General features: G+C 42.3%; 1 protein-coding gene across 1 annotated transcript in view; it reads left to right on the top strand.

Annotated features, from left to right (window-relative positions):
- Positions 1–324: 324 nt before the first annotated feature.
- Positions 325–17,933, top strand: part of LOC149317282 (ras-related protein Rab-10-like) — a 49,950-nt gene continuing 32,341 nt past the window's right edge. Inside the window, exons 1-2 of the mRNA XM_089518851.1 lie at positions 325–484; positions 17,038–17,098. Of these exons, the coding sequence (XP_089374977.1) occupies positions 325–484; positions 17,038–17,098 (221 nt within the window). The remainder of the gene's footprint in view (positions 485–17,037; positions 17,099–17,933) is intronic.

The following is a 17,933-nucleotide window of genomic DNA, read 5'->3' as shown; positions in this document are numbered from 1 at the left end:
ATATGTTTTCTTTATGGGCAAGTATGGTTTCCCTATGGGCAAATATGTTTTCTTTATGGGCAAGTATGGTTTCCCTATGGGCAAGTACTGCCATTTGTTCGCCCCCACTGTATGGCTCCCTCCTCCAAGAGCCTTGGGGTTTGTAGTAAACATGAATGAGGGCCTGGAGGGAGGATACTTTTGAGGCTTTGGGCCAGAAGAACTGACTGAGGGCCCTTGCCCTGGCGAGGAGGAGGAAGCCGGAGAAGGAAGGCGGGCCCAGGGAGGGAAGGGAAGGGAAGGGAAGGCCGTGCTGGGCCTCCCTTGATGTCGCCGGGGGCGATGATGGCTGAGGGAGGCGCCCGCGTCGGGGCTCGGAAGGCGCTGCTGGCCAAGATCGTGATGGCGGGCGAGGCCTCTGTGGGGAAGACCTCCATCCTGAGGCGATACACAGAGCGCCCCCAGGCCCCGCTCCCGCCGCCCGCCTCCTACATCGCCACCGTCGGTGAGTCAGGAGAAGAAGGCCGGCCTCCCTCCCTCCTTTTCTCTCCAGCCGCCCTGAGTCTGGACACCACTTTGGTCCAAAGCACACTGCTAAAATAATCCAGTTTGAGACCGCTTTAACTGCCCTGGCTCAGTGCTAGGGGATCCTGGGAGTTGTAGTTTGTTTTGTGGCACCTGGCACAGGGAAAGTTCAGCGTCTCACACAAATACAGTTCCCAGGATTCCATAGCGTTCAGCCGTGACTGTTCATGTGCCAGGGAATCCTGGGACTTGTAGTGTTGTTGTGGCAACAGAGCTCTCTGACAGAGTGAAGGCTAAATGCCTCACAAAAGCACAGCTCCCAGAATTCCCTAGCATTGATCCAGGGCGGTGAAAGCGCTGTCAAACTGGATTGTTCCTGCAGTGTGTTTTGGGCCAGAAACTGCCAGGGCTCCACGCTGTGGAATTCTGGGAAATGGAGTTGGTTGTGACACCAGAGGTCTCTGGCTGCATGTGCACTGCACAAAAAACCCAGTGCGACACCACTTTAACTGCCATGGCTCAGTACGTGGAATCCTGGGAATTGTAGTTTGTTGTAGCACCAGAGCTCTTTGACCGGCTAAATGCCTCACAAAACTACAGTTCCCAGAAGTCCCATAGCACTGAGACATGGTAGTTAAAGCAGTGTCAACCTGGATTAGTTCTGTAGCGAAGATGGAGTCAGGGATGGTTTTTAATTGCTGAGTGAGCACTGGTGCCACAACCAACTAAAATTCCCAGAATTCCATAGCATGGAGCCAAGACAGTGAAAGTGGTGTTAAAACGGGTTAGTTCTGCAATGTGGAGACAGCCTCAGAGTCTCCTTGCCCCAAGCACACACCTCCAGTGTCTAAAATCAGGTTGTGCCTTCCTTGGCTGCATCCACACGGCAGAAATAATCCAGTTTGACCCCACGTTAACTGCCATGGCTCCATGCTAGGGAATCCTGGGCATGGTAGTGTGTTGTGGCACCAGAGCTCTCTGACAGAGAAGACTCAATGGCTCACAAAGCTACAGTTCCCAGAATTCCATAACATTGAACAATGACTGTCAAAAGTAGTTTCAGCCTGGATTATTTCTACAGTGCAGATGCAGACCAAGAAAGCTATACTCTGCCACAACAAACTACCATGTCCAGAATTCCCTAGCATGATGCCAGGGCAATTAAAGCGGGTTCAAACCAGATTATTTCTGCCATGTGGATGCAGCCCTTGTATCATAAGCCACACAAAGCCTTCAAGTCGTTTCCAACTTACGGCAACCCTATTACCAGGCTTTCTTGGCATGTTTCTTCAGAGTATGGTGACCAGATGTCCTCACTGCAAAGGATGACAAGACACTGCAAAATGTAGGACATTCCAGGAAAAAACTATTACACCACATGAAAGTGGAAAACACTCATATAAATATAAATCCATGCTTCTAAAGTCATGCTCAAAAGGTGAAAATGCAGGACATGCCCTAAAAAAGGAGGACTTCTGGTCACCCTGTCTCAGGGGGTTTACCATTGCAGTCCTCTGAGACTGAGGGAGTGCGACTTGCCCAAGGTCACCCAGTGAGTTTACATGGCTGACCCAGGATTCGAACTCTGCTCTCCAGACTTACTTGCGATTAAACTCAAAAGCAGTGAGCTTTACGTAGGAGCAAACATTCCTAGGGTTGCATTATGAAGCTGTCACATGTGCACTTTCCCCATTTATTCTGTTCCAGCCCGGTTTCTTCCTCTTTCTCATGCTGTGCTGGCCATACAGCAAAATAAAACAAAATCACGAAAGAGTGAAACCTTTACTGGCCGTTCATGAAACACATCATGCAAGCTTTTGAAGCTCCACTGGCTTCTTCATCAGGCAAAAGATATTTTAAAATCATACAGGAGGAAGGGGGGTGACAGTGTTGTGAGTTACAAGCAGGCCTACATTTTGTATAGATGTGGTCTCTGCTGTAGTTCAGATGGTTTGGAGGGCTCTCGGTGCCTTTCTTTCTTGGCCATGTGGCAGTAAAGGACAGTAAAATTTAAAGCCCATTAGTAAAGTAACTCATCTTTGGGATCCAGGATGACCCTGTCTCTCATGAAATAAATAAATAAATAAAATTTTTATTTATATACTACCCTTCCATCAGATCAGGGCGGTTTACAGCAAATTAAAAACAATACAAAGGCACTAAATCCATACAATAAATCAATAAAAACAAAGACAGAAACGCCCTGGATTAGCCAATCCCTTTGCCAGTATGGAGGGAGGAGGCCTAAAGGAGTTTAAACAGGGAATGCGATCCCAAACAGGAAGGTCTTTAAGTCCCGTCTAAATTGGGCCAGGGAGGTGGCTGAGCGGAGCTCTATGGGCAGCGTGTTCCAAAGGGCCGGGGCGGCGATGGAGAATGTCCTCCTAGTAGTGGAGACAAACCTCGCCCCGGGAACCCTAAGTAATTGCTGCCCAGATGTTCTGAGGGTGCGGGGCGGAATGAAGCCACAGACCCCTCTGTTTCTGTGTTGCTGCACCTGGAAAAACCTTTAGATGTTGTAGAGATAAAAGCCAATTACAGTCCAAGAATCTTTGTTGGAGGTAGAAATCTCAAAGAGTTGTCCCAGTCTTTACTCCCCTCTTGTTTAGGATTCCCCTGTTGCGGCTAATTGCAATTGTTGATAGTTATTTATGGTTGTATTCATAATGTTTATTGTAGTAATAGGATAATAAAAATCTAATATAGGTGTGGCTGTGCTGATTGATTTCACCTGGCACAACTGGCTCAATTTTGTAATGGACTGTGGCTGTCACTTTCCTTTTCTTATTATTTGCACTTCTGGCTGTTTTTTAAAATATATATTTATATTATTATTATTATTAATAATAATAATTCTGGTTTCTTTTCTCTTTTATGTGTGGTGTAAATCAGTGCCAGAAACTTATGGTAAAATAATATTGAAAAAGCCACTTGCATACTGAGTATAGTAATACTTTGGGCATCCTTCAGCCCTACCGATTTCCATTTGATTCATCAAACTGAATAAAAGCATCAGAATCTTTATGCGAGGTAGATGAGTTAAGGCTCAGATTCTGTCAATCGGATGTAAATATGCTAACAAAGCTCTGCTCTTTATAGTCAACCCCATCTGGAAGTTTACCGTTTAATACAGCTGCCATCAGACCATTGATTCTGAGAAGGAAAGTGGTCTCTCCCTCTGGGAGCAAGAGAAAAGGAAGAGACCCATCCTCTGTGAAAAAGGGTAATCAGAACGAATTGGCAGTCAGTTCTGTGATGGGAGAAAGGGTAGGAGAAATATTGAAAACCAGTCTGTGCCTTTGTAAAGGCAATAAATAACTTGGTGTAACTACAGTGAAAGAAAGCAGAAGAAAAAGACATTATAACTAATTGTAAAGAATAAAGTTGATTTGTACGGCACAGACTCAGATTGCTTGATAATAACAATTATCTCAGACGTATGTCCAAGTTGGACTCAGAATATGGGTATTGCATCTTAATAAGAGGTAACACACAGTCAAACTGCATATCTGTTTTGGGGCTGTTCACCTAGTTCTTTTTTCTCACTTTGGGCTGTCTTTGGCTGCATCCACACAGCAGAAATAATCCAGTCTGATACCGCTTTAACTGCCATGGTTCAATGCTATGGGATTTTGGGAATTGTACTTGGAGACATTTAGCCTTCTCTGTCAGAGAGCTCTGGTGCCACACCAAACCACAGTTCCCAGAATTCAGTAGCATTGAGTCATGGCAGTTAAAGTGATGTCAAACTGGATAATTTCTGCAGTGTGGATGCAGCCTTTAAGTCGTTTGTCACAAGCACAGATCATAGTTCTACCTGCCACTATTTGACTAACTTGCAAAGGCTGCAGCAATATACAAAACTCTAGGTGTATGCGAGAGCATGTTTTCTCCAGGGCAGGACACAATCCTGTGAGGAAAACAAAAATCAAAAACATGGCTGTACAGTATATAGAAAGTTCATGCAATTTGATTTTGCATGTTTCCTTTTTGGCTTGTGTCCAGTCTGTGCCATATTCTCACCATTACAGACTGGGCATGAAGAAAAGATCTATCACATGCACAGGTCCTGATGTGCCAGGAGCTAATTTTATTAATATTTTATTAATGGAAAAAATGTCAATATTACAGGTGGAGGCAAAAAAAGATAGCAATACTTTTTTTACAAGCCTGAGTTCACAAGCCGCCTGGCTCCATTACCTGGACAGTGTTCCCCAGACAGAAAGTTTTGAGAGAGAAAAGGAGACTTTTTACATAGTGGGAAAATATCAAATTAAAGGGGAAACGGAAAGGAAGATTTTTCTGTATAGGGAAGTAGAAGGATAGTTTGCTCAATTCATTTATTATTCTCTGATTTATCCTTCCTGTTGCGACAGCTTTATGTTTCAGCATCTCCACTGCCTCTCAACATGTGCCACTTGAGATAGCTCCTTCAGTCAACATTATAGTAGGGCAAGCTTTTCATGGGCAGTATATGACAGCTAGTATGGTGTAGTGGTTTGAGCATTGGACTATGACTCTGGAGACCAGGGTTCAATTCCCCACTCAGCCATGAAACCCACTGGACAAGCCTTGGACAAGTCACACTCTCTCAGCCTCAGGGGAAGGCAATGGCAAACCTCCCCTGAACAAATTTTGCCAAGAAAACCCCATTCCTTAGGGTTCCTTAAGTCAGAAGCAATTTGAAGGCACACAACGATAAGGCCAATGCAATTTTAGGCTGCATCAATAAAAGTATAGTGTCTAGATCAAGAGAAGTAATAGTGCCACTGTATTCTGCTCTGGTCAGGCCCCACCTGGAATATTGTGTCCAGTTCTGGGCACCACAATTCAAAAAGGACATTGAGAAACTGGAGCGTGTCCAGAAGAGGGCGACTAAAATGGTGAAAGGTCTGGAAACCATGTCCTATGAGGAACGACTCAGGGAGCTGGGGATGTTTAGCCTGGAGAAGAGAAGGTTAAGAGGTGATATGATAGCCCTGTTTAAATATTTGAAAGGATGTCATATTGAGGAGGGAGCAAGCTTGTTTTCTGCTGCTCCAGAGAACAGGACCCGGAACAATGGATGCAAGCTCCAGGAAAAGAGATTCCACCTCAACATTAGGAAGAACTTCCTGACAGTAAGGGCTGTTCGACAGTGAAACACACTCCCTCGGAGTGTAGTGGAGTCTCCTTCCTTGGAGATCTTTAAGCAGAGGCTAGATGGCCATCTGCTGGGGATGCTTTGATTTGGATTTCCTGCATGGCAGGAGGGTTGGACTGGATGGTCCTTGTGGTCTCTTCCAACTCTATGATTCTATGAAATACTGTGAACAGGCAGATGTTCTGGTGATAAGCAGGTACACAGTGTGAATGGTGCTGCAGCAAGACTGGAACAAAGTCCCAGAGAAAAGGACAAATGAAGGGGCTGGTTTATAAAAGAAAGCTGTCCAGGAACAATGTGGAGGATGCATGAAGCTATGACAAAGTGGGCTAAGGAGAATGGGACTTGGAATATTTCACACAGGGTCCAGTCTATAGACAGAAGTGTGTGTATTTATACAGATAATGGTACTATGAATCATCAAATAGGAAAAATAGGAACAAAGGACATGGTGGAAACACTGAATATTTTATATTGGTTTGATGTATTTTTCAAATCTTTGGCTCCAGATCAGCAGTGAAAATGAATTGTAGCACATCAAATACACTGAGAACTAGAGTGTACAGTATCTTAAAACACTGAAAAAGGAGAACATGAATACTTTTTTCTGTTTAAATTCCTGTTTAAAATTGTGGTAAGTGATTATAATTAAACATTTTTTCATTCCACCTAAACCACTTTGTGAATTGACTAGGAGATGCAGATTGTTCTCTAGAGGAACTTGCCTTACACTGAGTATCTTAGCGCCAATTTACACATTACTTGGTATCTATTTATGTGAGCGGTGTAGCATGTGAGTAGGACACGGATCTCAGCCACAGCGACTCATATGATCTCATGGGGAAATTTTACAGCTTCAAAGAGCATGAAAGTTCCTGTGGCTGAAATCCATGAATTTCTGGCACTCACATTTCACTGCTCACACAGGTAGACCATGTGAGGAGACAAAGCAGCAAACAGAATAATATGAACCAGCTCTTATTCTGCTGCTGTTTCAAATCAACATTTAAAAAAAAAATGGTGAACACTTTGATCATCATAAACCAAGGTTCATGTTCTAAAACATACATTTTTAAAAGAGTGTTTCAATAACTGATCACTATCCATTCTAGTAGAACCAAATACTTTGTACATGTAAACTGAATTTCGTGTGGACACCAGAATTACTACAAATAACATAATTAAACTACATGCTAATATGAGAAAAGTGAATGAGAAAATGTCCAGGACAACAAAGATAATCTCTTAATTACCATTAGTCATTCCTCTTCAGTTGACATGTATCAGCAGCCATCTGACCCCACATAGCTGGTTGCTGCTGTTACAACTCACACAAAAAGGAAAAGGGGCATAGCACAAAGGCTGCCAGGCCAAAGGCATCTTGCCATGGGCAAAAAAAATCTCTCTTTGCCCAAGATGAGTGGCCTAATTTGCTGCTGCTAGGCAGCGGCTCCCAAACTTTGGTCCTCCAGATGTTTTGGACTTTAGCTACCAGAATTCCTGAATGCTGGTTTCTGGGAGTTGAAACCCAAAACACTAGTTGGAGGAACAAAGTTTGGGGATCACTGTGTTAGAGCCTACTGTGAGCAGTAGATGCCCTGAGGTAATGCTGCAGTGAAGGTTGAGCTCATATTATATGGTGTAAGAAAGAAAAATACCTCTACTTGTACAAAATCTAAAGAGGATTAGTCCTGCCTGGGCTATCCAGAATGTATCATGTTTCAGCACACCTGCAGTCATTGGAAAAACAGTAGGATGAGGGTTGGGTGTTTGGAACTGACCAAGAAGTGACGGCAGTCCTGGAGTCCTTTCACACTACACAGTTACAGCACCGTGATTCCTCCTTAGCTTCCCTGGCTAGATCTTGTGGGATCCTGAGGTTTGTAGTTTGGTGAGCCAGTAAGGCTCTCTGCCTGAGAATTCTAAATATTCCTCCCTGAAATGCAAACCCCAGGAACCCATAGGATTAAACCAGTTAAAGTGAAATGTGCTGTATAATTGTGCAATATGAAAAAGCCCATGGTTTTTCTACTTAGTCGTGCAGTTAGGTGCTGGGCTCAATCATATTGCCATTAACATGTGGGGTATTGTTAGATGATGTGTTCAGTCCAGATTTAGGTGTATGCAACTGGGCTTTCAGAAGCAGATTTTCCTGTCCCCTCCTCCCCAGCGCTTGAAAATGCCATACAGAGAGTTGGGGACTGATGACAGGTGGGCTGTGGGGTCAGTGAGGGGAGAATGACCACCTCTTCCCCAAATGGCAGAGGAGATCTTTTGCTAATAGGTGGATTGTGAATCCAGCTTGATATATGTATTACTTCAAAATGTGATAAACCAGCCCTGCTTTATTTGGGATCTCTCCAGTTCATTTTACTAACTGATGTCTTTGCCCTGAAGTCCTGCCTTGATAGTACCACTGTTTCCACCCCCTGCTTAGCTCCTTTTCTCTCATTTTAATAGCCTCTACCTTTTATTTTGGTTATGCTGGAGCACGACCAAACAATTGTTTATGAGATATGTAAAATATAATAAAAATGAGTTCATTTAGATTAGAAGTGAAGGGACACAAACAAGCAGCATTTTATTAAATGCAACTGGAATAGTTATAACTGAGCAAGCATTTCAATGTTAAAGTAGATAAAAATCAGACTGTTTCATACTCTAAAGTAATCATATTGGCAATATCATCCAAAGCTAATTCTTTAAGGTTTTAGACACAGCAGCTTTGTGCATGCTTTGGACTGAGCTAGGCTTTTCAGCTAGGCTTCATGTTTAAAAGCCCTATTATGTGACTAGCTTTAAAATCCTCTTTTGCAAATTGTTTTCCAGCTAAGGCATAGCTAAGACTGGGTGTGCGCGGGTGAAAATCTGCAGATTGGTTGTGCATTGCCGTGCAGCCACTGTAAAAGTAATCTGCATCATGTACATCTGTTGTATGTCAGCTACAGAGCAGTGCACAACCAAGTTGCAGAATCTGCACTGTGGACTGGAACAGTTGCTGGTGTGATTGCTTGCTCACATCAGCATGGTGTCAGGATCAGTGTCTGTGTTGTCCTACATAATGCTGTTTGTAATTTTAAAAGTATAATGCTCTTGGTGCATCCTTCTTTTCATTTCTCTTTTTGTCATAAGGGAGATTGCAATGGGAAGGTGCACTGAAACTAGTAGCAGGAGTAGCCAAAACTGTAATTCCTTTATCAGGGAAACATAGTCTATGGCTTCTTCAGCTTCATTCCAAATTTTCCTTTCCCTTTGTCCTACTTCTTGTAGATGATAGTATGTTTCGAAATATGTTGTAGCTCTAGACTACCGTTACATTTCTTCAGTTGAGAAATAGTGTCTGGAATACTGTTGCAGTGTAAATACCCATTAAACAAGCATGCACACTTTCTTGTTTATGTTAGTGTAAATCCTGGTTATACAAGCAGGTGCACTTCCTTGAAGATTATGCGAGGTGCTGTGCTATTTGAGTTTACACAAACCCTGTTGCAGCAGAGGAAACTCTTATGCAAACTCTTGTGTTGTTTACGAGGTTTTGTAAGGGTAGGCCATTGCCGTGGGTGGAAATTTGGAATGATGGTTGTGCATTAGGAGAATACATTGCTATACTGTCCAGATTTGCTCAGCATGTTGTAGTGGTTTGAGTGCTGGACTAGGACTCTGGAGACCAGGGTTTGAATCCCGGCTCAACCGTGTAAACCCACTGGGTGACACTGGGCAAGTCACATTCTCTCAGTGTCAGAGACCCCCTCTGAAGAAAGTTGCCAAGAAAACCCCATTATAGGTTTCCGTTAGGCTCATCGTATGTTGGAAATGACTTGAAGGCACACAACAACAAATTTATTTGTATATGGGTGTAAAGAATTCTCTTGTGGACCAGTTCCCACTGTACAAAATGTTACTTTTTGCTTCTAAAGAGTTCTGAGATCTCTGTTCATATTTTGTACAAAATATGCACAGCACTGGTTGATGTTCACAGCAATATGTCATGGAACTATTTCAAAATTTATTTGGTGAGGAATCTCCATGTTCACTTGGACATGCAAATCTTTTTCCCCAATAAACTTTTCCCCTGGTGTTCAATGAGGTGCCATTGTTTAAACAAAAACAGTTATTCTTTATAGTCTGCTATTCTCAATGTGATGAGTCTGCCTTATGATCCGTATAAGTTTAATTAGAAAACTATAGCTGCTTATAATTCACAAAAACTGCATAATTGAAGAGGAAGAAGGGCAACCATCCCTGAGAGCTTAAATGCTGAATAAAGTGCTTTCAGTGAAAATTTACTGTGAATGCATTTTTTTTATTTTTTAAGAAAAGCAAATCTTGAACAACTAAATGCTACTACCATCTACAGCTGTAACCCTCACAATATCGCTAGCAAACAAGCGACGCACAACAATTGTTCTGGTGTTTTGAGCAGAAACTCAACTTTAGAGGCCAAACTGTGGAAAACAAACACATAAGACCTAAAAAGAAAGATGACATTTTGCCATATGATCCTTATTTCTGTATAGTCCCTTGTCTAGGAACACAAGAGGGAATTCCTGTTTACATAAGAGAGATAACTCCTTTACACCTCTGGAGGATAGGGTTGGAACTGGGAATGGGAACAAGAACTGGTTAACAGAAATTTTTGAGGAGTATCCACTTGGATCTAAAATCTTGCTATAAATATTTGTTTTATTGAACAATTGCAAGATAACCTTTGGCTGCACTACCTTATAGGTTTATTTCTAGAAGAAAATAGAAAGTTTATTAACTAGGTACACATGATTCATATCCCGTCTTTAACTGCTTTGCCATCTATAGATTAAACAAAAATAAAGACAAAACCAGCCATATGACTTAATATATAGGACAGATATTAGTTGCTCATCCTTGGCAAGCATCAAAGTGTTAAGCAAAGTTGACGGATGATCCCACTTGCTACCTAGCAATTCCTGGTCAAGATCCAAATCACTGTTTAGTACTATGGTCCTGTCCCAGTGTCGTATCCCTTTGCTACCCTTACAAAACCCACGGCAATGGGCTACCCTTACAAAACCTCATAAACAACGCAAGAGTTTGCATAAGAGTTTCCTCTGCTGCAACAGGGTTTGTATAAACTCAATTAGCACAGCACCTCGCATAATCTCCAAGGAAGTGCACTTGCTTGTATAACCAGGATTTACACTAATATAAACGAGAAAGTGTGCATGCTTGTTTAATGGGTATTTACACTGCAACAGTATTCCAGACACTATTTCTCAACTGAAGAAATGTAACGGTAGTCTAGAGCTACAACATACTGTATTTCGAACCATACTATCATCTGCAAGAAGTAGGACAAAGGGAAAGGGAAATTGGGAATGAAACTGAAGCAGCCAATATACTTGTTGCAAGCTTTCAAAGCTCCATGGGCTTCTTCATCAGGCAAGATGTTACAAACAAAACAGGAGGGAAAAAAATAATTGGAGATGTTAGGGGCTGTACAAACAGCCCATAAAGGGCAGCTCTGTGCCACCCTTCGAAGCGTTGCGTTGGAGACGTGGCAACCACACACCACGCACCCCCCAACCTGGTACTAGAAGGAGCTGTGAAATGCAGCTCCTACCTGTGCCACTACAGGGGTGCCATAAGCCTTATGATGTGCATGAGTGACATCCCCATGGGGCCCACCGTCTGGTTGGGCACACACCAAGATGTGTCAGCACAAGGGTTTCAAGCATGTAAATGCTCAGCTCTCACTGAACCCTAGTTTGGGTCCAGACTGGCACAAAATGCCAGTCTGTCTCTTAGTCAGATGCCTGCATGTTGTTTCAGTCCATAGGACGTTATCACAGAGGACAAAATTGGAAGTTTAAAGAGGTGGCAATGCAGGGTCATCCAAGGCTTAGGGACAAATTTACAGCTGCTTTCCACATGACGCTGCATGCAATCAGAAGAGAATCCAGGGAGAATTTAAGGTCAATCAGAAAATAAATAAAATCGCAAAACTACTGGATTTACATTTCCATTTTGCTTGCGAGTTGAGTCTGCTCATGTAATGGCTGTTGTGTGAAAATGCAAGCCTCAAGATACGTCCGGTTTCCTGATTTCTCAAGCTGCCTTGTTGTCCCTGGGAGAGACTTCTTAAAGGGATACACACACACTTCGCTTGCCCCATTCTCTCCTCCTCTAATTAGGGTTGCCATTCATCAGGACCTCCAAACCGGGACAAATGTAGGACAAAATTTTCAAATGTAGGACACATTTTTTTTGTGTCCTACATTTGAATAGGAGCCTCCGAGGCTTTCCCTCTGGGCCTGGACCCCGCCCTTGGTGGGGGCGGATCCCAAGCGGGGAGGGACTCCTCCCCTTCAGGAAGGCTTTCCCTCTGAGCCTGGGCACCGCCCTCAGCGGGGGCGGAGCCCAAGCAGGGAGGGACTCTTCCCCTTCAGGGAGGCTTTCCCTCTGGGCCTGGGCACCGCCCTTGGCGGGGGCAGGGCCCAAGCAGGGAGGGACCCCTCCCCTTCAGGGAGGCTCTCCCTCTCAGCCTGGGCCCCACCCTCGGTGGGGGCAGAGCCCACACAGGGATGGACTCCTCCCCTTCAGGGAGGCTTTCCCTGCAGGCCTTGGCCCAAGCTGCTAGGGAAAGCCTCCCTTAGCTTGCTATATCTCGCCCGGGGGTGGGGGCAATCCCGGGGGCGGGGCCAAACCGGGGTGGGACCGTGCGGACCCACCCCAAACCGGGAAAGTCCCTCCCCCAGGCGGGATATGGCAAGCCTACCTCTAATTGAGCCTCTAATTAAGGGCGGAGCTGGTGGGACAAGAAGGCAGAGGAAGGGTGTTTTGGAAGTCCTCCTGGACAGGAGGGAGAAAGGGAGGACATGCCCTGTAAAAGGAGGGCATCTGGGAGTATCATGCCTCACTGGAACCAGGCAGGTTTATGGAACCAGCCCCCTCTTTTCTCTCTCTCTCTCTCTCTCGTGTGTGTGTGTGTGTGTGTGTGTGGTTTCAGGAGTTTGCAAAGGGCAGCTTAATAATGCCTTTCTCTGAAACACCTTTTGGGGCTTCTGTGGCAAAGAGGATCCCCCCATATCCCCTCCCCTCCCCTCCCCTCCCCAGACCATGTGTCTGCGTGCACTTGTGGAAATGACAGTTTTGAGCATGCTTAGAAAAGGTATTTCTACGCAGGCAATGGAGATTTGTTTGTCTTCTTTTGATAGCATTTAACCCCTTGTTGTGGTCTCTGTGTGATAACCAATAGCAAATTGGCTTGCTTTTCAGGGTGCCAGCACTTTAACAGTTTTGAAGATGGAAGCACATAGGATAATGTCCTTAGTAAGATGTTATGATGGGGAGGATATCTTTTGCAGACAGGCTCTTCCTCCTTCTGGCCATGTGTCAATGGGGAGATTTTCAAAATCCAGGAAATTTTGCATAATAATCCTCTCTTTTTGCATAATAAGACTAGCTTCTCTATTTCTAAACAGGAGTGAAACAGAAAGACGTGATGTTGCCCAGAGCAACATCTAGACCTGTACAGAACTTTTATCTAGGCATATCTGTTAACAAAACTTCTGACAATGAAGTTCCTGTTTACAAAGCCTTTTAATGCTCCCCAGCCCCCGTTTCTTCCTTTTCCTGTGTCTAGCTGAGGTTTTTAAGCAGCATCAGCATTGGGAATATGGTGAAGAAGAGCTGGAGAAACACAGACTTTTCATGCCAGGTTGCTGCTGTCTGTTTGCTGTAAACAGTGCAATAAAGCTTGAGCTAGGAAAGGATGGGAATTTTTCTCCAGCGGATTCTACTGTAGCAGTGTATGCCTGCCTACAACAAGCAAGGCAAACAGCAGCTGCCTCTATAATATATTACTGAGTGTGTATGAACAGTAAAACAGAGAGAAATGAGGACAGCATGTTACAGAAGCAGAGCCCTGCATGTTTGGGCACCACATTGAAAACTGAAGCTGTTGCGGGGCGGGGGGGGGGGGATCCCTGCCTACATTCTGAAAGAAGCTTTCAAGTGGTCTCCAGAAGGTTTAAAATGTTTTAGTTTACTCATGCAAAGCTTAGCTGACCTGGGTTTTTTACAGTTAGTTTTGGATAAAAAGTTTGCTGGAACATGTTGAACTGCTCTTCTTTTTGGTTGGGTAGGAACCAATTCCTATACTTTCCATGTTATTTCTGCCTGTGGTACCAACTTTCCTGTTAAAGACAGGAAAACATTTACTCCATTATAACCCTAGTCTTAAGCATTCCATGGCAGAGAAGAGACCTAGCATAGGAAGGTTCTGTTTTCAGTTATCATTACAATACTATGGCCCTTTGCCTTTCTCTCCAGCTAAAATATATTGGAGTTTTAACTCCCAAATGCCACTCAACTCCCATAAATACAGGCTGGAGACAGACAATCATTAAAGTTTATCACTGACTGATGTTGGATTGGGAGACGAGTGGATCCCTAGCTCACTTATTTGTTTATTTGTTATTTGATTCTTTGCTTTCTATCCCATCTTTTCTCCCCAAATGGTGGTTCACGTAGATCAAAAGCTAAAATATATCCCTTTTTTAGGGGGGGGGAACCCTAATAAGAGCAGGGTGACTAGATGTCCTCTTTTTCCTGGACATCTCCTACATTTTAATCTTGTATCAGTGGGTCTGGGATAAATCCCAAAATGTCCTCTATTTTGGGAGAGATAGAAGTGGAGGTTCCACAGAGCCTCTTCCCCTAACAAACCTCTCTGAGGCTCTCAGTCTAGACTCTAGAGTGACTAGATAGCCTCCTTTTCCTGACCTGTACTACATTTCAACCTTCTTCCAAGAGGAATTTCATAATTCCCTCAATTTTGAGCATTACTAAGAAGCATGAATTTATATGAGTGTTTGTAGCTTTTATTCAATCACATCCTACATTTTTTTTTGAATGTCCTATGTTTTGTGGTGGCCTGTCCTCCTTTGCAGTTATCTTATCTGGACACCCTGAATAAAAGTACAGTTGGCCCTTCCTTTACGTGGGGGATCCGTTCTGGACCCCACCGCATAAGGGAAAAACGCATAAACTCAAGCCCCATTAGAAATAATGGAGCTTGTTCCCGCAGCGCGCACCCGGCACGTGCCCCATTGCTTCTTCCAGGGCGTGGGAGACCTCTTTCCAGTGCAGCTTCCAGCGTATGGTGGAAGTCGCGTATGGCACGCCCACATATGACATGGGCACACTGTAGTTTCAAAACAACTGAGCTATACTGTTTGACCTGTGCTGAAAGGACAACAGGCAATTATCATTTTTTCCTAAGCAAACTATGATAGCTAGTGACTACAAGATTGGAATGAAAGTTTGACCACAGAGAAGGAACATGGACATATTTGAGAGAAGCTGCAGATTTGGAAAAATACAGAAAATTCTAGAGGGGTTGTGGGGAAGCTAATGCTTAATAAGGACAGTTTCAACTCCCACCAGCCCTAGCATGCTCAGTAACTATGGAATATTGGCAGTTGGGACAGAAAAACAGAAAACCTGAGTAGATGGTGGAGGTATGGAAAGACCTACTTGAATTCCTTAGAACTGGGCCAATGCAGCAGGAGGGCATAAGTAGCTGCCTCTTTGAGATGCTGACTCGGTTTAAGATGTGAGAAGACACTGCAACATTTTCTTGTAAGTCCCACTGGTATTTAATAGATGGCACAGCCTATGGTTGAAACCAATCACAGGACAATGTGTTCATAACCAAAGAAACATGAAATGATTGCAGAGAAGTGTGAAAATGTTTAATGGACTTTAATTTGGATTGTTGTGTACCATGTTTATAATTTCATAATGAAACCAGTTGAAATTACAGGCAAATGCAATACAGGTTGAGTTTCCTTTATCTGGATTTTTAAAAACTGAAATATTCCAAAAAGCAAAATTGTCCACAAGGGTGTCTAGAATAGTGATGGTTCAGTGTGCACAAACTTTGTTTCATGCACAAAATTATTTAAAATATTATGTATAAAATTATCTGCAGGCTATGTGTATATGAGTATACAAAACATAAATGAATTTCATGTTTAGATGTCAGTACCATCTCCCAAGATATTTCATTTTGTATATGCAAATATTGCAAAATCCCAAAAAACAACAAAATGCAAAATAGTTCTGGTTCCAAGCATTTTGGATAATGGAGAATCAACTTGTACATTAAACTGACCTCACTACTAATCAATGCTACCTTTTTATTATGATTATATAATACTATGGCTTAATAACAGCAGTAGTGTAGTTCAGGCTTTAGGCTTGCATTTCATTTCTCTCCCCAACCACTTGCCTTGTCCACTTGCAAAAATTCAAATTTTTTATAAAGCTATGAATAACTCATGCATGCAGAGCTTATTGACTTCTGTTTTTCACTAACATTCATTGACCTTTTAGGTCAATAAATGTAATGTTGATTTAAGAAGTCAATATGCCTTATTTTAATTTAGATTAAATTTTTGCCTGATTCAGCACTCTTTCTTTGTCTTTTTATAAATAAAAATGCTCGTGTCAATTTATTATTAAAATTTATGTCAAATATAAAATGTTTTCTGGTAGGGCTGGAAATTCCCAAATGAACTATTATTTTTTAAAGCTTTCCCAGCTCAGTGTTTTGAAATGGGACCTGTATCCTACTACATATCATATACCTTTCAGGTGCAGTTTCAGCTACTGTGTGAAAAGGGCATCAATAACCATTGAATTGTATAGTTATTTTGAGATGACAAGAAGGATTTTCCCCCTCTGTATGAGCATATCAATATGTTTGGCTTAAGGAATAATCACAATGAATTCTAGTTTTTTTCATTTCATAAGCTTTTTTTTTTTAATGAGTAATGGCTAACAGTAATAGATCATTTTTAGGAAAAGCAATACTAATGCTTGATGTGCTAACTTTATCAATAAATAATATTTCCTAGCTGTGATATTTCTGCGGGCCAGAAGGGTACTGGATCCTTGTCCAGCCATGAACCCCCCCCCCCCCCAATACACACACACAATCCCCTCTTGTGTCTATTGATGTTTGTGTTCTAACATGGGCTGGGGGGAAGTAACCAGTGTTGCAGCTCTCCCTTCTGGTTTTCTCTCCATCATAGGACCAGGGAAATCCAACTATTTGGGTTTTCTCCCAAGAATAATATTAAAACCTACGTTTTTAAAAATTTGCTTCATAAAATTTGAAAGTCCTTCCATGTGGAGAGGGGGAAGAATTGTCAGTAGGCATTAACATAATAGAGAAATATAGTTAGGTGGGATTCCCCATTTATGGAAACTTCTCTTTTGCTGAAGACTCCTCACAAAGTCCAAATACAAGTATAGATGGTGTAAATTTTACAATTTTCACAATTTTATCATTTTATTTTTTTCTCATTACTAATTTATAGACAAACTATTTTTTTTTTTATATTTAGGCATTGATTTCAAAGTGAAAACTATTTCATTGGATGATACAGCTGTACAACTTCAAATATGGTAAGCTACTGCCTTTGATTTTGTTTTTCACCTGGTCTTTCTGAGTGGCTAAACTATATGTTGGAAAGCAAATACTAAGTCATGATAAGTAGAGAACGAATAATTTTAGGGAGAAGTGGTTGTTTGGGGATATTGATAGGTGTTACTTCACTCTATTTAAAAATTCAAAATTAAAAAAAATGTTTGGAATAATTACTATTATTTTGGTATGGCAAGCTATGCTGTTGGATGCCTTCAGGTTGCCTTTGACATATGGTGGCCCTAAGATAAATCTATCCCAGGGTTTGTCTGGTTTTTATTTTTATTTTATTTTTGCAAGATTTCATCAGGAAAGGTTTGCCATTGTCATCTTCTTATGCTAAAAGAGTGTGACTTGCCCAAAGTCACTCAGTGGGTTTCCATGACTAAGAGGGAATTCACACCCCAAACTCCAAGTCCAGCCCTAATTACACCACACTAGCTTTTGTACTAAGTTTACATTTACTCCAAACTAAATGTAAGTAGATTTTGTATTTTGGAGGTTGTGACCAAAATAAATTGTTTATCTATTTCCTAGTTTCTAAGTGCATACTGTTTCTTAGGGTCATGCTGACAAGCTACGTCAGGTGTTCTACCCATTACGGCAGGGAACATTTGCCCATTTTCAGAGAGCAAGTTTGATGTGAGTTAACTGTTCAGTTTTAGAAATTTAGATAGTTGTAGCTGGCATGCAGAGGCAGAATGGCTTGTGATGATGCAGGTGTAATCGGGTAGAAAATATTTATTCTACAATATTATTGTTTTTCCATAAAATCTTCAGAAAGCTAGTTCTGTCTTATGTCTCATTGATCCCTGC

This window comes from Sceloporus occidentalis, unplaced genomic scaffold (genome assembly GCF_023333645.1).
Source record: "Sceloporus occidentalis isolate IW3139 unplaced genomic scaffold, rSceOcc1.0.p SCAF_3, whole genome shotgun sequence".
Lineage (NCBI taxonomy): Eukaryota > Metazoa > Chordata > Lepidosauria > Squamata > Phrynosomatidae > Sceloporus > Sceloporus occidentalis.
The sequence above is the reverse complement of the archived record's forward strand: the minus strand, read 5'-3'. Positions and strand labels throughout refer to the sequence as shown.